General features: G+C 33.6%; 1 protein-coding gene and 1 long non-coding RNA gene across 4 annotated transcripts; one reads left to right on the forward strand and one right to left on the reverse strand.

The window, feature by feature from the left end:
• Nucleotides 1-11,170: 11,170 nt before the first annotated feature.
• LOC145954154 (uncharacterized) lies at nucleotides 11,171-13,895 on the forward strand. 2 transcript variants are annotated; one of them, XR_014431311.1, is made up of 5 exons: nucleotides 11,171-11,395; nucleotides 12,215-12,268; nucleotides 12,473-12,550; nucleotides 12,624-13,134; nucleotides 13,235-13,895. It is a non-coding gene; the product is annotated as an uncharacterized LOC145954154 (long non-coding RNA). The 2 variants fall into 2 exon arrangements; XR_014431310.1 differs by having other exon boundaries at nucleotides 11,172-11,395; nucleotides 12,640-13,134; nucleotides 13,235-13,887.
• A 2,516-nt stretch (nucleotides 13,896-16,411) lies between these two features.
• LOC109814390 (protein CLAVATA3 INSENSITIVE RECEPTOR KINASE 5) lies at nucleotides 16,412-21,810 on the reverse strand. 2 transcript variants are annotated; one of them, XM_020378807.3, is made up of 11 exons: nucleotides 21,448-21,810; nucleotides 21,182-21,314; nucleotides 20,987-21,058; nucleotides 20,750-20,893; nucleotides 20,591-20,662; nucleotides 20,432-20,491; nucleotides 19,979-20,076; nucleotides 19,682-19,816; nucleotides 18,919-19,260; nucleotides 17,900-18,279; nucleotides 16,412-17,066 (listed from the first exon to the last, which is right to left on the reverse strand). In XM_020378807.3, the coding sequence occupies exons 1-11, from the start codon at nucleotides 21,545-21,547 to the stop codon at nucleotides 16,746-16,748; spliced, it is 1,857 nt and encodes a 618-aa protein (XP_020234396.1). In that variant the 5' UTR covers nucleotides 21,548-21,810; the 3' UTR covers nucleotides 16,412-16,745. The 2 variants fall into 2 exon arrangements, with proteins under 2 accessions (XP_020234396.1, XP_020234395.1); XM_020378806.3 differs by having other exon boundaries at nucleotides 19,682-19,831; nucleotides 21,448-21,808.
• Nucleotides 21,811-22,288: the final 478 nt, after the last annotated feature.

Below are 22,288 nucleotides of genomic sequence, written 5' to 3' on the forward strand. Positions count from 1 at the left end.
TGGAGATTTAAATGATCAAAGAAACACTTCTAGCTTTAAGCTTTACTTTGTTCTAAAATAGTTTTGTGGTCCTCTAAGAAATAGACTATAGTGACATTGTCTACTATCGAGGCACATAGCAATTGCATTTTGTGCTTGTCGATGTGTTTAGCTTAAAAGGGTGTTGGAGACACTTAACCTTAAAAAGTAGAAGAGCACCTTGATTCTATGTGACTAACTAAACCATAAAATTATCCAAGAATCCAGTGCTTCATGGGAAAAAAACATATTGACATAAGGTTTCATTTTTTAAGAGACTTGATGAAGAATGAAGTTGTTCGGCTAAGCTATTGTAATTCGTAGATTCAAGTTGTAGACATAATGACCGAGCCTTAGATCGGAGCAACTCTCAAGTCTTTGTAGCATGCTATACAAGATTGAATCTTTAGAAGTAAACTAATGTTATAACATATAGTTTAAGGGAGGGAACGTTGGCTGTTAGGAGATATAATCATTGTTTTTTTATGTAATTTTATTTTTCTATTTTAGTTTTGTAAATTAGTTTGTTAGTTTAAGTGTTATTCTTTAGGGATGTGCAGATAAAATTTAGATAGATTTTATCTAACCGCCATGTACATTGTTGAGTATGTAAAGCATATGTGTGGTTATTGTTTTGTTATTGTTATTTTGTAAGTCTATAAAGTCAACCTATTGCTTTGAATTGAAAAACACATTCCTTCGTATATCATTTTTTTAGTGCAGTATTATTTTGTGTTCAACATTGCATACAAGAGGCATTCCTATACTATAAAATTTAACTCAACTTTGATGTCTATATAAACAACTAATTAAGATTATAATATTATATATATATATGATCGTTGGTTTCCTCATTGTATATAGTTGGCAATCTCAAACACATCAATAGTCTACCTTAGATACATTATTAGTTCACCTTAAATATATTATTTTCATCCATCTCAAACATACTATTTTCATCCATCTCAAATATACTTGAAAGTTGAAACCATGACCTTTTCACCCCTTTTGCTAAACCTAGTCGAATTTTGTATGTATCCATCAAATACATTTATAATTACTAACTAATGACATATGAGTATACTAATTACTATTTACTAACATAAGAGTAGTTAATGTGATAATAAAACATTAAATTTATTTGTATAATTAATGTGTTAATATTCTTTTATAAATTTATATTATCAATATACGAAGGACATTTAACATCTATTAAAATGGATATTTTATATCAATTGTGAGATCGATGTAGATTTCACCAATGTTAAATAAAAATATTTTATACATCAATTAAATTTTAACCAATGTAAAAACATGCTTTGACTACTGTAACAGAATTCATATTAAGAATCAACAATAAGGATTCGGATACAAGTAATAATGTGTATTTTTGAATTTATCGAATAACAAGAAAACAACAATGATTACAAGAAGCAATTTGCAAGTCACAATTCCATCTTCTACAATGTTCTCAGCAGCTGAACATTAGAGTAACTTCACCTAGAATAGTAAATTTAGAGAGAATCAGGAAGAGTAGAAAGAGAGAAACTCAAGAAGGAGAGAATGATCAGAGAGAAGTCATACCAATTTTTTCCATACCCCTCATGTCACAAAGTCCTTCAAATATATATTCTTCCTCCAAATTCTATTGGTTCTCCTTAATCTTGCCACTTTTGTATCCTTTGCCACATGTGATGCCTTTGTAACTAACTTTTTTTGTTTAATTTTCCTTCCCACACTTGAGTTGCGTGTTACAATACCTTTTTCCTTTAAAATCAACCTTGTCCTCAAGGTTGAAGGCTGGATAGAAGGATTGAATAACCTCCATGTCTTCCCAAGTAGCATCTTCTAGTCCTCCAATATCCCATTGTATAAACACTTGTTCCTTTAGCTGAGAATCATGCATTACTACTCTGACATCTAACACTTGTAAAGGATGCATTGATGGTCCAACTTCTGTAGTTCCCGATGGAAGAGGAAAATATGGCTGCGAGCACTTTCTGTGAAACTTTTTCAATAATGAAATATGAAATACCAGATGTATTTTAGATGATTCTAGTAGCTTGAGCTTATAAGCTACTTTCCCATTCCATTGCAACACTTTAAAAAGCCCCAAAAAACCCCATGCCTAACTTCTTATTTCTCCTTATAACAAATAAATGTTGCCTATAAGGTTGCAATTTAACCAATGCCAAATCTCCCACTTCTAACTGAAAATCTTTCCTCCTTTTATTAGCTTTCATCTTCATATAGTTATGAGCCTTAAGCAAATTCAACTTCAATTGTTGTAGTAATGTATCTCTAACCTTTAAGGTCTCTTGAAGGTTCACTGGATCACTGGAATCTTGTTCATAAGGAATAACAATAGGAGGGTTTCTTCCAAAAATAGCCTTAAAAGGTGACATGCCAATACTGTGATGAAATGAGGTATTATACCTAAATTGTGCCCAAGGCAACATGGAGTACCATAATTTTGGATTATCGAATACAAATCAACTAAGATACATCTCTAATGTCTTGTTTAGATTCTCAGTTTGACCATCACTTTGAGGATGGTATGAAGAACTCATAACCAATGTAGTTCCTTGAGCCTTAAACAGGTGCTGCCAAAATAAACTAATGAATGCTATATCTTTATCCGACACAATAGAGCTAGGAAATCCATGAATTTTCACCATAGTCTTAATAAAAGCTTATGCCACCAATCTTCTATTAAATTCAGCTTTTAGAGGAATGAAATGACCAAATTTTGAGAGTCTATCCATAAAAACCATGATAGTTGAAAATCCATGAGAATTAGGCAATTTAGTTGTGAAATCCATGGCAACATCACTCCAAATCTGCTGAGGAATGGGAAGTGGTGATACACTAGGCCTCACAAACCCCTTTTCCAACAAGTCTTCTATTTGTTTCTTAAGCTCCACTAACTCTACGGGTGACATCCTATAAGGTGCAATAGAAATAGGTCTTATTCCTGGTACTAAATCTATGGAAAACTCTACTTCTCTTGTAGGTGGTAAGGTAGACATATCATCAGAGAAGACATTCGAAAAGTCACACACAACAGGCAGTTCATTCACCAAAACATTGCTATCAGAATTCAAAGAAGCTAACAACATGTACACTTGGGGATCCTCTTGCAAAGATACCTTAACTTGGTTGGCAATCAAAAAGTCCTTACTCACCTTTTCAATAGGCTCGCCAAAAACAATAGATTTATCAGCACAATTCAAAAGGACATGATTGGAAGATAACCAGTCCATACCTAGAATAACATCTAGCTAACTTAGAGGCAAACAAATTAAGTCAACCATGAAATTTCTACCATCAATACTCAAAGGACACTTTAAACAGACATTAGAAGTAGAAACTGAACCACTAGTTAGTGTCTCTATTATTAATTCAAAAGACAAGGAAGAAACAGGTAATTTTAATTTGGACACACACGCATGTGATATGAAAGAGTGAGTCGCACCAGAGTCATACAAAACAATTAGAGGAGTTCCATTGATGAAACACATACCCTGGATTAAGTCTGCGGATTGAGTAGCTTCAGCACCACTCAAGGCAAACACCCTTCCTGTCGCTCTAGGTTTGCTAGCGCTCCCTCCAACCTCTTTTGTTCCTTTCTTGTTCTTGGGGCACTCATGAGCTTTGTGTCCCTTCTCTTGACAGTTGTAACATGTTATTACTCTTGGCACCCAGCACTCATATGCCCTATGACCTGGCTTCCCACATTTGAAGCAGTTTTTGCGTGGAACAGAACCCACACTCCCCCCTCTAGAAGTTTGGCTAGCCATTGGAGCTTGGCTCCTTTGTTGCACAGAACCTTGATTATTTACTTTAGAACTCGAATCCCCGACAGACTTGGTGTAAGGTTTACCCTTACTAGATGACCCAAACTTATTATGATTTTTCATGGGTCCTTCACTCTTATAATGAGTTACTCTAGCATGGTTGTCCTCATCATAGACTCGACACTTGTTTACCAGTTCATAATATTGAGTGATCCCTTGGTAATTGAAAACTTGTTTGATCTCAGGGCGAAGACCACTCACAAACTTCACACACTTGTCCTCTTCATTACCCACACCATCATACATGGGACAAAATCTAACCAAGTCTTCAAACTTAGTTACATACTCAGCCACAAAATTCTCTCCTTGCTTCAACTCAAGGAATTCCACCTGTTTCCTATGTCTCACATCTCATGGAAAGTATTTCTCCAAGAATAGCCGCTTGAAATTCTCCCAGTTCACTTGGGTACTTGCAGCCATCATTCTTTGCAAAGCACCTTGCCACCAGACCCTAGCCTCTCCAGAAAGCATGAAGGCAGCCAAAGTCACCTTCTGCACCAAAGGACATCCTATAGCTTGGAATATCTTTTCAACCTCAAAAATCCAGTTAGAAGCTCCATCAGAATTATAACCTCCACGGAAGCTTGGCGGATTATTTCGCTGGAATCTCTCCAACCAATCTACCTTTGGTCGTTGGTTCAAAGTACCCAGAGCTTGAGCCATCGTTTGTAGAGCATCAGCGATTGAACGATCATTCCTACCTCCTGCCATTACTCTTCTGATCCCTAGAAAAGTTAGCAATTATACTATAATTAAATAAACCCTAAACTTAATCAATCATCACACTAGCATATCAATAGGTTCTACAATCAATTCATCTACCAAACAAGAATAATAGACTCATAACTCATGGCCGATTGGATCGACCTGCTTTGATACCACTAAATGTGACATCCTTATTACCCCAACACATATATCGTAATAATGCAATTAAATTAAGGAAATAAATTTTTTCAACGTATTGGTAAAAAGGTTCACATAAAAACCTTCACAAATGATCTTCAATGTCCAACATGAATAAAATTTGGAAAATAAAATATAAGAGTTTACAACTTGTTTTTAAAAAATAATAACTACAACTCCAAATTCATATAAAAATTTTATTTCCTAGAAATTCTCTGCCCCGATGTCAAAATATCAGAGCACACCCACAATTCAATAGTTGACATTCTAGATGTCACTCAAAGCCGGATCTTCCTCACCTAAAACATCCACAAATTATACGGTGAGAAAAGAAAACATCTATATGTAAAGAACACAAGGAAAAACACAACATAATCTTATCATAACTCATCAATTAATGAAGTCTTTACAAGCATATCCATACATTCTAATTCTATCAATCATGCATCATATTCACATCACAATTTCACAATCACACCAATCTATCACAAATCTTGCAATTAACACTATGTCAATGGTCACGCCACCTCAAGGTCGTGCCACTCTAGACATAAGTGATACGTATTAATTACCTCACTCATATCACACTATGCCAGGGGCACGCCATCCCTGTAGCATCACTTACCCAGGGTCATCTCATCCCTGGTCATATGTGTGAGGAACCACAATTATATCACAATCACAATCATCACAAATCTTACTATGTCAAGGTCACGCTACCCTTTTACAGCCTAGGGTCGTGCTCACCCCTGACATAACATTGTGTCAAGGTCACACTACCCTTTTAGCAGCCTAGGGTCGTGCTCACCCCTGACATAACACTGTGCCAAGGTCACGCTACCCTTTTTAGCAGCCTAAGGTCGTGTTCACCCCTGGTCATCAGTACGGGGATCCACAATCACATCTCATTCACATTCCACACATCTCATTTCATAACTCAAATTCCATATTACATACAGATAAGTCCACACAATACAATGATTCACATACCCATCAAGCAATTAACCATGAATACACATCTATAACAATAATATAATAATATTTGTAAATTAATATAAAACCCAATAAATTCACCAATTTAATACAATATTAAATCAAATAGTAAAACCCCCAATTTTTCCAAAACTTAACTCACAGGCACTTTTCTACAATTTCGTTCTCTCTCCCATATCATCATTTTCACAAATTAAATATATATTTCTAATTCTCAATACATACATAATCTAATGGGATCATCAATTCCTCAGACAGAAATAATTATAAAATTACCTATAATTCTAAGGGGCTCTTTCTCTACCCAATTCCCTCATGTAGCTTTGTATACAAATAATCCTTTTTCCCCCCGTACCTTGATAAATAGTAGCTGAACTAAGCAGGATCTGGTTGGTCTCCTCCATTGGGTTCCCCTCGGTCTTCAAAGAGTGCAGAAGAAGAGAAGAGAGTAAAGAAAAAAAGAAGTCAGAACTAAAAAGTGTGCTTTTTGGGAGTGTCAGAGCTCTCTATTTATAGGCATCAGGCATCGCCGGAATGGCCCGTTTTAAATCCGGAATGGCCCGTTTTGGACTCTTACATTATGTGTAAAATTCACATCCAAAACGGCCTGTTCTCAAACTAGAACGGCCCGTTCTGGGGTTGCATTTAACCCATAACGGTAATATTTGGAACGACCTGTTCCGAACTAGGATTACAAGCCTTTTTAGTAGTTTGGAACGGCCCGTTCCAATTTTGGAACGACCCGTTCTAGGCTACTAAATTACCCTTGTTTTAGTATATTGGAACGGCCTGTTCCAATTTGGGAACGGCCCGTTCTGGGCTACTAAACCATCCCTGTAAATTTATGAAAATTACTCAATTACCCTCACTAAATGGTATGAAAAATGGGGTGTTACAGCCATTCTTTCACGGGTTTAAGTTTACTATTACCCTTTGCAACTTCGTTTCCAGATAACATATGTCCCAAGTATTCAATTTCCTTAACACCAAAAGATCATTTTGAAAACCTAACATACAATTGGTGTTGTTGTAATATTCATAGTATCACCTCTAAATGATACAAATGCTCCTTCCAACCTAGACTAAATACCAATATGTCATAAAAAAAACTAATACAAACCTTCTTAGCAACCCTTTAAAAATCTTATTCATCAAACTCTGAAAAGTGGTAGGGCATTAGTGAGCCCAAATGGCATAACAAGCCACTCATAATGCCCATGATGAGTTCTAAATGTTGTATTTTGTCTATCTTCAGTATTCAACAGTATTTGATGATAGTTAGACTTTAAATCTAGCTTAGAAATAATTGTAGCACTATACAGTTCATCAATTAATTCATCCACTATAAGTATAGGAAATGTGTCCTTAATAGTGATTGCATTAAGGTCCCTATAATTAGTACAAACCCTCTATGATCCATCCTTCTTCTTAACAAGAATTATTGGGGATGAAAAAGGGCTCTTACTTGGCTGGATTATACCTTCTTCAAGAATTCTATTAACCAACTTCTCAATCTCCTCCTTCTGGCTTTGAGGATATCTATATGGCTTTAGATCCCTCCACTAATGGAATAAAGTGATCATGTAGGAGGTGGCAATCATGTAAGTCTATCAAAAATAACTCTATAAGAATGAAGCAACAATGCCATTTCATGTTCCTTGTCACTAGGCAATTCTAATAATGGAAATTGATGAGAGTTTGGTTCAATTATTTGCATACTAAAGACCTCGGAAATAGCATCATTATGGATCATTCTTCGGATATGATGTAAGTGAGCTGGTGTAGGTAAGACATCAACCTCACCCTGCAAGGTAATAAATTTGCCTTGATGCATAAATTTCAATTGCAATACACCATAATCTGCAATTTGGGGTCCTATAGTCTTTAACCAACCAAGCCTAAGAATTAAATCAGCCCCAAACAGAGGCAACAAGAATACGAGAAGGTTAAAACTATTTCCCTGTACCTGAATGTACAAATCTTTAATCATTCCCTTAGCAGCCATATAATTTCCATTTCCTACCATAACCATCATTGCAGGTGCAGGTTCAATAGGCAATTTAAAAAATTTAGCAATCCTTTGTTGAAGGAAATTATCAGAACTTCCCCCATCCATCAATACTTTGATTGGTAATTTATTGATTATAGCCATGAATCTAATAGTACCAACTCCCAAACCTCCTTTTAAAGCATTCAAGGACAAATGATGATCTTCCTCAGTAACTTCAATATTATCGTGAATGAATTCCTTATTCTCCTTAGTGACCAACAATTCATTGTCCACATCATCCTCCACAATTTGTAACAACAAAAACTGCCTATTAGGACATTTATGATTAAAAGTGAACTTGTCATCATAGAAATAAAACAGGCCTTTCTCCCTCCTCAGCTGCATTTCAGTAGGAGATATTTTCTTCACATTAATATTTCTAATAGGATTTGTGGAAGGTGTGTAGGTAACAATGGAGGTAAAGAAACCTCCTTTTAATAGTATTTCTAATTAATAGGATTTGTGGAAGGTGCATGTTGCAACTGAGTAGCAACTTCTTTCTGTGCGAGATCTCGATCATGTTGTGCATGATCCCTAATTTCAATCAGATTCATCAATCTCCGAAGTTCTTCACCTTGATTCACAACCTAATTTTGTAATTCCTTCGTACGTGTATTCTCATCCATTGATGTCAATGAAAGAACTAATGAAATAGAACTGATATTACGAATCAACAATAAGAATCTAAATACAAGTAATAATGTGTATTTTCTGAATTTATCGAATAACAAGAAAACAACAACGATTACGAGAAGCAATTTGCAAGTCACGATTCCATCTTCTATAATGTTCTCAACAGCTGAACTTTCGAGTAACTTCACCTAGAATAGTAATTTTAGAGAGAATCAGGGAGAGTAGAAAGAGATAAATTCAAGAAGGAGAAAATGATCAAAGAGAAGTCAAACAATTTTTTCCACACCTCTCATGTCACAAAGTCCTTCAAATATATATTCTTCCTCCAAATTCTATTGGTTCTCCTTAATCCCACCACTTTTGTATCCTTTTCCACGTGTGTTGCCTCTATAACTAACTTTTTGTTTTATTTTCCCTTCCCGTGCTTGAGCTATGTGTTACAACTAGGGGTGGGTATATGGATTTGAGTCCGCGGACCGGTCCGTAAGTCCGCGGACTTCACGGATAACGGACCCATTTTTTTTAATCCGTATAATTAGGGGTGGGTATGCGGACCGGTCCGGCCCGTTTAAGGCCTGGTCCGCGAAGTCCGCATTTTTAACGGGCCGGATAAATCCGGTCCGCGAAATAAATGGACTTAAATCTTCAAGTCCGTATCCGGCCCGTGAAGCCCGCGGATAAATGGATAAGTCTGCGAGCCCAATTAAATATAAATTGTTTAAATGAATATTAGCTCAGATTTTAAATTTCTTTTCCTTTATTTACCCTATGAAAACATGAGAAAAAAAAACATATAAAATGATATAAATATACTTCTAATAATAACATCAAACATTGTAAATAATAAATCAAAGTCTTAAATAACAAAGTTTACACATTCTAAATTTCTAATAGAAATATTTAAGTCTCAATGCCTTTAAAATTTAAAGTCCAAGCATACCAACTATTAATCAAATATTAAAGCCTTACTACCTTAAAACTTTAAAAGTCTTAATACACAACCAAACAAATATAAAACATTTGTAAGTCCAAGTACATCAAAGTCTAAATACCTTAAAACATCAAAGTCTTAATTAATATCTTAAAAACAAACATAAAATATTTGTAAGTCCAATTACATCTATCAAATATAATCAAGCATCTTCAATAATAAAATTTGAGTCCACATTTAAACGGGTAATCCGCGGGCTCGCGGATTAAATTCGCAAAATCCGCGGACTAAACGGGCCGGACCTAAAAAGTCCGTATGATTATACGGATTAAAAAAAATGGGTCCATTATCCGTGAAGTCCGCGGACTTACGGACCGGTCCGCGGACTCAGGTCCATATACCCACCCCTACGTATAATCATACGGACTTTTTAGGTCCGGCCCGTTTAGTCCGCAGATTTTGCGAATTTAATCCGCGAGCCTGCGGATTACCCGTTTAAATGTGGACTCAAATTTTATTATTGGAGAATCTTGATTATATTTGATAGATGTAATTGGACTTACAAATATTTTATGTTTGTTTTTAAGATATTAATTAAGACTTTGATGTTTTAAGGTATTTAGACTTTGATGTACTTGGACTTACAAATGTTTTATATTTGTTTGGTTGTGTATTAAGACTTTTAAAGTTTTATGGAAGTAAGGCTTTAATATTTGGTTAATAGTTGGTATGCTTGGACTTTAAATTTTAAAGGCATTGAGACTTAAATATTTCTATTAGAAATTTAGAATGTGTAAACTTTGTTATTTAAGACTTTGATTTATTATCTACAATGTTTGATGTTATTATTAGAAGTATATTTATATCATTTTATATGTTTTTTTTCCTCATGTTTTCATAGGTTAATTAAAGGAAAAGAAATTCAAAATCTGAGTCAATATTCATTTAAACAATTTAGATTTAATTGGGCCCGCGGACTTATCCGTTTATCCGTGGGCTTCACGGGCCGGATACGGACTTGAAGATTTAAGTCCATTCATTTCGCGGACCGGATTTATCCGGCCCGTTAAAAATGCGGACTTCACGGACCGGGCCTTAAACGGGCCGGACCGGTCCGCATACCCACCCCTAGTTACAACCACAATATAGCAACCTCAAAGTCACTCACACAACAACCCTAGTGCCACACACATTATCTGTGAAACCACGCTCCACCTCACCAAGCTCGTGCAACAACCTTGGAGCCCTTTCCCCATGCTCCATCACTACTAGAAATATGCTCTTTTTTTGCGGATTTTCCTACGAAAAGAATTTTCCACGAAATATTTACGATTCTTTTTACAAATTAAATATTATATAAAATTTTTGTGAAAATTTTTACAAATTAAAAATTGCAGGAGATTCTTGCCAAAATTTTTGCGAAAATAAATTTGCAACAAATATCTACAAATTTTATTGCAACCACATTTAATATAAATAGTATTTTTTGCCGATAAAAAATTCTAAAAAAAATTGTAAAATTTTTTTTTTCCTACAAGTTTTGTTTTGTTGCAAATATAATTAATAGATAATATTTTGATGAATTATAGGAAAAATCATAGGAAAATTTTCCTACAAATTTTCCTGCTCATTAATTAATAATAAATTTTAATTAAAGAATAGTTTTTTAAATATATATTAAGTATAATTTATATTAATTTAAATTTACCAACCTCTGTTCAGATTCAGATTTTTAAAATTTTTAGAACCCATATGCTAATTCACACTTTTTCATCACTTTCGCACATTTTCTCTCTCTTGGATTCATATTCGCACTTCCTCTCTCTCTCTTGTTACCTCTTTCACCACTTCGTACTGCACGTAGCTCATTGAATTCACACTTTCCTAATGCTGCGATTCGACCACTCCCTACCCTAACAGGGACGAAGTATAACTATAGAAGCGGGAAGAAGAAGAAGTAGCTCCTCATTACTTCTTATTCGACTTCCAGGAGGAAGAAGCAAGAGTCAGGTGCGGCATTTAGGTTTCCTATCATAGTTGTTCAATAATCAATAATCAGAGAAGATCTTATTCTCTGATTTTCAATAATCGCTATCAACATAGGAATATCACGGTTATTAGGGGTTATACTTTATATAATCAATCACAACCGATTTTCCTATTCTTCCAATCCTTGCAGCGTTGATGTATCTGGCCGTCGCAGCTTAAGGAATTTGTTCGGAAGTGTGGTGACCTTACAAGTCTTTTCTCATTTGAATGTTTCTTGATGCTGTCTTCTGATTCTATTTACTATTAGATATTGTAAAATATGGTGAATCAGTTAACTTGATGGAAGAAAAAAAAAGTGATGAACTAGGCTCAAACAATCATTTCTCAGACCTGAACCACAAATAATAACAAATTTTAATGGTGGTTAAGAGGCTGTCTCAAATTGGTTGTATGTTGGAAAAAATCTTTTATTGCCTTAGTACAACCATAACAACATTTGTAGCATATACAAAATCCGCTACTAAAGTGTAAATCAGAAATCTGAGTTTCTTCATTACTGAATATGAGAACAATCAATAATAGTATCATATGATTCTATGGGAATTCATACCGACCGATCAATTTGAGACTTTAGCTTTGCTCCTCCAATTGAAGAAAGGAACAGTAAAGATATAAATATGTAATAATGCCTTGTAATTGGATAATCACCGTATTGTGGAAATTTATTTCAATTTCATGGCAGGGTGATTTCAATAACTTCTGATTACTTGATTGTTAGCAAGGCATGCATGTACAACAACAACAAAAATCTAAAATTAATAATGTATCTTTGCTTGGCAGGGAGTTCAAAAGAGCCTTCCAAGGAGTTGTACCAGTCACCTCAATCCAATTTTGGTAACTACTTTTACTGTCATTTAAGATTGTAAAATTACACAACTAGTATGACTATAATCAAATTGTAATTTTGATCTTGAGAGGAGATATATTTTGTTAAAATGGGCATAATTTGCAGATGAAATATTAGTATTGTTGTTATTATTATTATTATCTCCGATGCAGAGGCATCTCATATTTTTCTTTTTGGTATTCTATTCACAGTGCTATTTTCCTCAGCACTTAATTGCCAGTGTTAGGACACCACTGTTTCTTCTCAATGCAGCTTATGATACTTGGCAGGTAAATTCCATCCACAATTTCCCTTACAGTTGGTTCATCATGATGATGAAAACAATAATCTTTCTGAAATCAGTGAATACCTGTGTCAGGTAGAGCATGTGAATGAGAGCATGCGAATGAAAGTAAAAATGGCAACTGTTTCAGGTCCAGTGATATCATACACTGGTTTGCTGCTATTTTTTTGTACAATTAAATTGGCCCTTTGTTGTGAGAGGATGTGTTCTTGTTTTCTGCATAGACACTTGTTTAAACTCTGCCGTAGAAACTTTTGATACTGCTGTTAGTAACTCAATGAGTGTTATACATGTTTTCCAGTTTTTATTGGAAGACTGATAAAGATGACATAAGGAATGTTTTGTTCAATATGGTTTATGGTTTCTCTGAAATGTTCAATATGTTGCGTATCTTGTTTGGAAATGCGCTTTTATGTTATGACTTGGTATTTGTTTTGTTTTGTTTTCATTATGACTCACTTACTATCTATGATATGATTGTTGACGTGTGACTGTGTTTACCAGGGACCTGCTCAGGCTTAGAATCTAAGGGACTCGCTTGCTGAAGCCAAGTCTGATATTGTGGTCAAGGTGTGATTTTGGTTTGGTTTGGTTTCTTTTATAGAATGTATGCTGAAATTGTTGATTAGTGTTTTGCGGTTTAATAATGTTTTTTCGTTTTAAAACGCAGATTGGACTCAGGAAAGGTTCTCGTTCCTTTGCTGAAGCTCGGGCAGCTGGATTTTCTGAGGAGAATGGGACTCTAGGTGACATATATGAAACTGTCTCCGGCAGTGATCTTGTGTTGCTGTTGATTTCTGATTCCGCACAGGTTAATCAGTTCAAGTCAATGCTCCTGAAACTATATTTTATTTTTTAATTCATTATATTATTTGCTCTATATTCTTATTATTATTCGTCTCTTGCTGTTTTATTGTGTTGGTGAAACTGTCTGATTATTAACACACAAACTCGACGGTAACTATAAGGCCTTCACAGTATTAGTAGCAATTCTTTGTAAGAAAGTTGTTGGGTTAATTTCAGCCATGTTAATTATCAGAAATTAGACATGTCAATGCAGCTGCTAACACCCAATCCATTGTGCATAAATTATCTAGATGACTTTAGTTTATGATAAGATTCTTAATTCTTCAATAAATTTTATAATTAATATATTTTATTTTAGTTTATAAGCACTTGAATTAGGCATTTTAAGATGTAGGTGGATTACTATTAGCTAGTTCCATTATTAGTTGCTTTTAATTACTATTATTATTAGATATAAGGAATATTCAATTATATTCCTTATAAGTTGTATGTCTAATTTTATTGTTTGATTCATGTTTCTTAGTCATTGTGAAGTTGTGCCGTGATCTGAATTTCTTTTGGAGGTTTGGTGTCTTTCATTTTTCCAGGTAGTTGGTTAAGATAACATTATGCTACTGCTTTCAGTACTTTGATGATGCCTGGAGATATTTTGGATGAATTGGAATTCGGTGGCTAATGTGATAGATTTTATATATTTTTGTTTTCACTATTTGTAATTTGAGCCGAAATGCACATTGATATGTTTTATTCAACTCATTTGGTATGCCCTATTAGGTATACCAATTTTTTGTTGGAATCGGTGACGATTCCCTCCTGATTAGTTTTAAATATGGCACAAGGTTTTGTGACTGTTCATCTATACGGCTTGGGGCCCCATTTTGAATTAAATTGTTTTTATTGGTGTATAATTATTTCTTTCTTTAAGTTGAATAAAATCGTGATTGTCATGGTTTTTAGTTGAAATAGAATGGAGTGGACGGAAGGCAGTTTCATGATTTTTCTTCTTTTGTTCAATCTTTAGGAAAGGAGCATTCATCTAATTTTAGTCCCTCCAGTACGGGGGAATTTGGAGGGGGAAGAAGAGGTGTAAACCATTCTAAAAAATTACTTGCGATTTTTCCTAGGAAATTTACTTGGGAATTTGAAATTTTGCAGAAAATTTACCTACAAAATTTTAATTTTGCAGAAAATTTACTTGGGAAATTTTAATTTTGCAAGAAATTTACTTGCAAATTTTAATTTTCGTGGAAAATTTCTTGCAAAAATTTTGTGGATTTTAAAATTTGTAGAATATTTTTTGCAAATTTTTTAAGAATTTTTTTTCCACAAGAAAGTTTGCTGCCATTTTTTTTTGCAAGAAAGTTTTCTATAGATTTTTTTTTAGTAAAAATCATAAGAATTTTTTTTGCGAATTTTGAAATTGGCAAGAAACAATTATCCACGAAGGTATTAGCTACGAAAATAAATTTGTAAAAAAATTCGCAAAAAACTTATTTCCTACAAATTTTAATGAAAAATTCCTAGAAAAATCCTTAGGTAATAGAAAAAATTCTAGTAGTGTCACTTTCGAGTAACAAATTGTGTGTGATGTGTACATTTACTCAAACAGTGAAAAGGTAAAAATAAAATAAAAAAGGTTTACCACCACTTTGAAGACTTAAACATTCTTTGGATATTGAGATTTTGAGTGATATGTTGGTTGTCATTCTAATTACATCACACTTAACTTCGGTGGAGGCTAATGGGTCATTATGTGACACCGTCTACACTGCTAACCAGTATATATAATTAATCATAAAATCGTAAAAAAAAAAACTTTTAAAATAAAACTTTTTTCTAAGCATTAGGAAAGGTTCATAAGAGTACCTCTGGAGCCAGAGGACTCACATTTGTTCCACAAACTTAAGCAAGTTCTAGAAAAGGTAACTAATAATAAAGTTAAGTTCTTAGGAGCAAGTTCATTTTAGAATTTACTCAATGTAGGTTGTTGGATGTAAACATTATACTATAATGTCTTTTGTCAAGGTGGAAATTGTTATATGTGACATGTGCTCCTTACTTCGATAGATACTAGTTAGTTTACATTACTTAGTTTGTTAGTCAGTTACGACCTATAAATATGAGATGTAAGAGTAGAAGAGATTGAGCGCAGACAAGATCGTATGGAAGTTTATGGAGGCATAGAAGGCTCTCATTCCACAGACCAAGTGTAGATGTGAAGGATGGAAGTATCAATTGTCAACATTCGAAGGATCATCGATTGAAAGTTAAATGCGAATGGATCTTCAATAATCTTATTACAATTTTGATGGAGAAGAATATATTTACTGAATAAAAAATTATTAATTAATTAAAAAAAAAGACTTTTATTAGGATATATAATCTTGAGAAGATGTTATATCGGTAAAACAATTATTTTTTATTCTTGAAAAAAAAATTACGTTATTATATCTCCCCATATGTTTTTAGACTATAGTCGCTAAAAAAATTGTAATTTTTACTTGGTCTAATTTTTAATTATCTTAAACTTAGTTATCAAATGATTTCTTTCATTTTAATGTTTAGTCTTTTTGTTTGTCCCTTTTAAATGTCAAGCTCGCGATGTATAAAAAATTGAAGGAAAAATATATATTGTATAGAGGGAGTAAATAAGAAATGAATATCACAGAAAGATTATTTGATCCAAAAAAAAATATTATATTAAGTATTTGTTTGAATAAATTTAAAAGAAAGGAACTAATAAAAAAAAGCTTAATTTTTTTAGAGAAAAAAAAAAATTTAAGAACGAAAAACTTAATCATTTTTTTCCAATTATTTATAGGAGTCCATCTTAAACCCCCGATTAAAAGCGATGTGCTATTTTCTCGGACCATATATCACCTTTATACTTCAACTATTCGTGTGAGCAGTTAAAGTTAAACCAATCAATCGATTAAAATAACATACTAATATAAAGAACCAACAAAAATGATCAAATATGACGAATAACTCTAATAAGTTTACATTGAGCATGAAACATAAAAATAAATAAATAAACAAATAAACAAAACAAGGCAAGTAAGATCGATCATTTAATTACTAATTTCGCTGAAAACCTGGTAAAGGTTTTCATTTTCTCTTTACAAAATTTGCACTACAAACCCTTCTTCAACAAATAAGTATATGTACATTTGAAAAAAAGTAAAACAAAAACAAGCCCTTTTCAGCTTCTAAGGCTTCTATCATACAACATATAATCAGAAGTTATGAATGGACTCAATTATCATATGTTCTTCATTTTCATATACTTTCTTTAGGAGACTAGGAAACCAAATAAGAAACAAAAATAATCTAAGAGAAAGAAAAAAAAAAAACTAAAAATGGCTATGAAAAAATCACCTTGGGCCTGAGAGTTCCATGGCCTGGACTAACAATGAAGAGTCATCAGTGAGGTCAGAATACCTATCTGATGAAGAGAGTTCATGGGCCTTACACTTAGTAGTGTCGGCACTTTGAGAGGCTTCCCATTTCTCTGCAAGCCCATCACCTTCAAGCATGCGTACCACTTCCGACATTTTGGGCCTGTGGCCCGGAAGATATTGGGTGCACAAGAGTGCCACCTGAACAATTTCCTCAAGCTCAATCCTGTCATAGTTGTTCTTCAGATCCTTGTCAACAAGCAACTCAAGCTTCTTCTCTTGATGAATTTTCCTTACCTGAATGTCAACAATATAAGGACTTCAACTTTTGAATTTTCATTAGGTAATAGAAATATAGTTAATTAGAGATAATAAGTTAGTTTGTTAGCCTATATAAACAAATTTGAGGAAATCACTTGGTACTTCTCTTTCTCATTTCAATGCATTCTATTATTTTTTTAGTTTTATATTTTTCTTTCAATTTTTAATAGTTGGACCTGATTGATTCAACCCGTTCATGATTGGGTCAAGTTTACTTTAACTCATCAAAAAAAAAAAATCACACAAATTCAACCTAACTTATAAAATTTTGATCCAATTAGATAACAAGGTTAGCCAAAATGAACCCAACCCTACTTGTGAACACCCTAGTACTCATCTTTCTCATTTCTATGCATTGTATTTTTATACTTATATATTTTTATTTTTATTTTCTCTCTAATATCTTCTATGTGAGATATCTAACACATCATTTATGTTTAGAACTTCACATCTTAGTGTGAAGTTTGCAGGAGTGCAAGTAGGCAAATAGCAATCTGTTAGTGAGTGACATAATAAACCCAACAACAATCCTTAGAATAATATTTGATATCATCTTAACATGTGAGTTTTAATAAGTCAATCCTACAAAAGTGACTTCTAAAATGAAGATTGTGATCTGCTTATATACTTAAGTGATTAATGTAAAATTTCTAACACCTCCGACTAATGCTTTTAAAAGATTTTTGAGAAAAACATGTTTGATTATTTTTTCCCATTGGTGATTTTGCTTCCAAACCCACATTGAACTACTCTACAAGTTAACAAAATGGGATAATAATTTTAATGAATAAGAAAGGGAACAAGCTTACCCAATCAAGCATGGCTCCTTTTTGGTTAGCTGCTTTTCCAAATTCTAGAGCCCTTTGGCCTGTGATCAGTTCAAGAAGCAGGATGCCAAATCCAAAGACATCGGTCTTCTCAGAAGATTGCCCTGTGGAAAGATACTCTGGTGCAATATGCCCCACTGTGCCCCTCACTGCAGTTGTGACATGTGAATCTTGATGATCTAAAAGCTTTGCCAACCCAAAATCTCCCACCACTGCCTCACAATAGTCATCAAGCAATATATTTGCAGCCTTCACATCTCTATGGATTATCTTTGGATCACATTGTTCATGAAGGTATAGTAGTCCTCTTGCTGCTCCTAAGGCTATTTGCTTCCTTGTGCCCCAGTCTAGCACTGGCTTACCTGGAAATATTCAACATTGGTATTTGAATCAACTACTCAACTTACCTAACTTATGCATGCTTATTTTATCTTAAAAACATGATTAGATAAACTTTTCAATAAACACTTGCACAAGGAGAAGAAAATAAGAAGATAAAATGAATTAGTACTTATTTAGATAAACTTTTTCATGAATAGGAGAAAAAATAGAACGAAAAGTTGAAATAATTTTTTTATAAGTTAAAAATATGTTTTTGAAGAAGCTAAAAGAATTTATATAAATTAACTTTAACTTCTCCCAATTAATTTATGCATAAGTTAAGATTAACTTATGGAAAATTTTATTTTATTTTATTTTCCTATAAATATATATGGAGAAATTTATGTAAACAAACTCTTAACCTTCTCCCATAAATTAAAATTAACTTATAGACAAGTTAAAATCAATTTTTGGGGGAGGTTAAATGAGAAAGCTTATATAAAATTGAAGTGTTTAAGTTGATTTTTAACTTAAGGAAAAAAATTTAATTTACCTTAATTCCTATAAATGCTTTCAGAAAAGTTTATCTAAACATAGTCTCAAGATAAAATAATCACTTTTATTCAAAAGCTCTATCAAGGACAGTAAGAAAAAGTGATTCTTTCTATCATTGAACTTACCCTTGAGCCTGGATGCAACACTGCCATTAGACATGTAAGGATAAACCAAAAGCCTTTCTGTTGGTGTCATGCAAAATCCATACAGTTTGAGAAGGTTTCTGTGCACTGCTAAGCTGATCATTTCAACTTCAGTCTGAAATTGTATATCTCCTCCAATGGCATTGCCATCTTTAAGCCTCTTGACTGCTACAAGAGTGCCATCTGAAAGAATTCCCTTGTAGACATTTCCAAAACCACCCTTTCCAAGAATGTTTTTGTTGCTGAAGTTGTTGGTAGCAATCTGGAGTTCTCTTAATTGGAACCTCTTCAAGTTTCCAAGGTAGACTTCTTCATGATGCCGGTCTATAGTGATTCAGAAATAAGACAGAAATTGATGGAACCATTATAATTGGACCAAATATGTTTAAAATTAAAGATAGGTTGCAATCACATAAGTGCATACGAAATCTGTTTGAACAAACCTCTCTACAAACATTTCTAAAATAGAAAAATAGGAAAGAAAAATAAAATAAATTTCTTCGTAAGTTAAAATTAACTTAAGCATATGCTAGTTTGTAGAAGCTCTCTCATATAAACTTCTATGTAATTTTATTTTTAACTCGTACATAGATTAGTTTTAACTTATGAAAAAATTTATTAAAATTTTCCTTTTTATGATTTTTTTTTTTAGAAGTATTTATGAAGAAGTTTATCCAAACAAATCCATAGCATAACATTGCATAAATTTCAGCTTCAACTAAAGGTTTTATTTTTATGATTTTACCTTTAACATCGAAGAATGTCTGTTGTTTATGTTTGTGCCTCCTCCATAGAACAAGTCCAAAACCAAGAACTATCAAGCAGAGGCATCCAAGACTCAAACCAAAGGCTATGGCCATTTTGTGAGCCTTTGTTCTGCCTGATGGTAAAGCATCTAGGTAAGCAAAGAGATTTTGCTATCAACATTAGTACAATTACTATGCAGAATGTATCATAATGCAACAAGTGGGAAAGTGATGTAACTTGTAAGACAAAATCATTCCATTTCAAAAACTCATGATCAATTATGAAAGGATCTTACCCTCAGTGGTGTTCAAGTTCATTGACATAGGCATAAGTGTCATCCCATGGCAGTTTTTCTCTTTTTCTGTCACGCAGACGAGGGGGTTTCCTACAATACTGAAACAACACAAGGGAATGAGAAGAATTTTGAAGCTAGTACAAATTTTTTCTGCATTTTCCAGACACAGAAATACATTATGATTTGTTTGAATAAACTTCTCTAAAAGTACTTTTAAAAGAAAAAACAAGAAGGAAAATCTAAATAAGCTTCTTTATTAGTTAAAATTAGGTTATGCATATGTTAAAAACAAGATTTTGGAGAAGCTAAAAGGAAAGAGCTCTACAAATTATCTTAAACTTATTTCATTTTTCCTTTCTATTTTTTTCTCTTGGAAATGCTTTTGAAAAAGTTTACCTAAACAAATCTTAATTAATGTCACTAAAATCAATGGGGAGGGAGACAAAGTTTTACCTGAATGATTTGGCCAAAATTTTAGGTACAGGGCCACTCAGATTGTTGTAGGACAAGTCACTGAATTGGTGAGCACAAAAAACAAGTAATCTTTAGAAATAAAAACAACAACAAAATTTATTCAAGAATAGGGAGAAAAAAAATGGTCATGAGGATTACAGAAAGGAAAGTTGTGCCATGTTAGCTAGTGACTCTGGGAATTCTCCATCCAAACTGTTATTATTAAGCCTCCTGAGACCATTTAAGAAACCAGGTCAGCTCACAGTTACACTGACAACATGACATTCTATGCCTCAATCATAGCTCATAAATGCTTACAAGTACTGAAGGCTCTTCAGGTGGCCCAAAGGGGGAGGAATTCCCCCATTGAAGAAGTTATTAGAGAGATCAAGAGTGTGAAGCTTGGAAAGTTTTCCTATCTCTGAAGGGATTGGTCCAGTTATGTTATTATTCTGTAGCACCCTGAAAAGTTGTCCAGAACATAGAAGTAATAAACATAAGAAACATGCTTCTTGAGAATTCTAAAATGCATAGTGTCTTTTTGAGATTACTTACACAATCTGAAGATTTGTTAGGTTTCCTATGCTTGGAGATAGAGTACCAGATAAATTTTGACTGGGAATGCCCCTGCAAAAAGCAGGACCAGGTTCATCAAACTTCTATAACATTTTGCAAGTATTCAACATTTTTTTATGCTTTGTTTTGCAACTATTTCAACTTGAAAATGTACAAGATTGAAGAGAGACTCACAGGCTAATAACTAGGTTCTCAGGGGAACATGTGACCATATTCCAGCTGCATGGATCAACTGCATCTCCATCCCAATTATCTAGAATACCGTGAGGATCCACTAGAGAAGCTTTTATGCCCATTAAAGCTTGCACTACATTAAGAGATAGAGACATAAAGACTCATTTCAAAACTCTCCTTAATGAACTGATTTGAAGAGATAGGAATGATGTTAAACTTTTTTTCACAAATCTGTGGAACTAGAAAGGACAAAATTTCAAGCTTACCTTCAAAGTTCACTCCCTTGGGAGAAAGCAAAGCATTGGAAGAACTCCAAAACAAGAACAAAGCCACAAAACAAAGAACAGCTTCTCTTGGCTTCCCCATTCAATTGGAATATCCAAGAACCAACTACAAGTACTGGATGGTTCCAAAGGATAAAGATAATGAGGCTATAAAAGTTCTCAAATGAATAGTAGTATTTTTTCTTCTGCAGTGATTTTCAAAATAAGTGCCAGAATCTCCATTCACCAAAAATCTTGTGTCAGACCCAAGAAAATAAGACAGGCTTTTGATAATATAAAGGGAACTAGCACTACCAGCATGCCTGTCATCAAGATAATGTGTATGTAATGTAATGACCTTAAAATGAAACCAATTGAACTTAAAATTTTAAATGACACGTGGTTGGGAGAGAATATGCCAGGGGTAGAATGGGAAATTCAGTTTCAAGTTAATCATGCACATGCTCAGGAAACAGAAAGAGCTTTAACAATTATTTATTCACACCAAAGTAAATAAAGCCAAAAATACACACTGGACTATGAGAGATAGCATTATATTTTACAAGTATATAACTACATATGAGTGAACATTATGCAGATTCACATCAGACCACAACTTTTCCCCTTGTTTTGGTGAAAAAAGGCCAAAATCATTTCATATTTTATTGCATAGATATGGGCACTTGCAAGCTACAAGTTTTGTGCTTCGTTGAATTGCTCAAAAAACTTGACCTATAAGTTGATTAGCTTATGTATGTGATGGATAATATGTGCTTGGAGCTGTGAAGAATCCAACATTCCCTGGGTTTGGCCATTCAGTAAAGTTCCAAACCCCAAAATTTTT

This window comes from Cajanus cajan, chromosome 2, assembly GCF_000230855.2.
Source record: "Cajanus cajan strain Asha chromosome 2, NIPB_CcT2T_4, whole genome shotgun sequence".
Classification (NCBI taxonomy): domain Eukaryota; kingdom Viridiplantae; phylum Streptophyta; class Magnoliopsida; order Fabales; family Fabaceae; genus Cajanus; species Cajanus cajan.

Coding starts and splice junctions, on each gene's coding strand:
- LOC109814390 (XM_020378806.3), bottom strand. CDS start 21,547: ATGGGGAAGCCAAGAGAAGCTGTTCTTTGTTTTGTGGCTTTGTTCTTG. Junction 21,315..21,447: donor CAAGGGAGTGAACTTTGAAG/GTAAGCTTGAAA, acceptor CTCTTAATGTAG/TGCAAGCTTTAATGGGCATA. Junction 20,894..20,986: donor CTAACAAATCTTCAGATTGT/GTAAGTAATCTC, acceptor ACAACTTTTCAG/GGTGCTACAGAATAATAACA.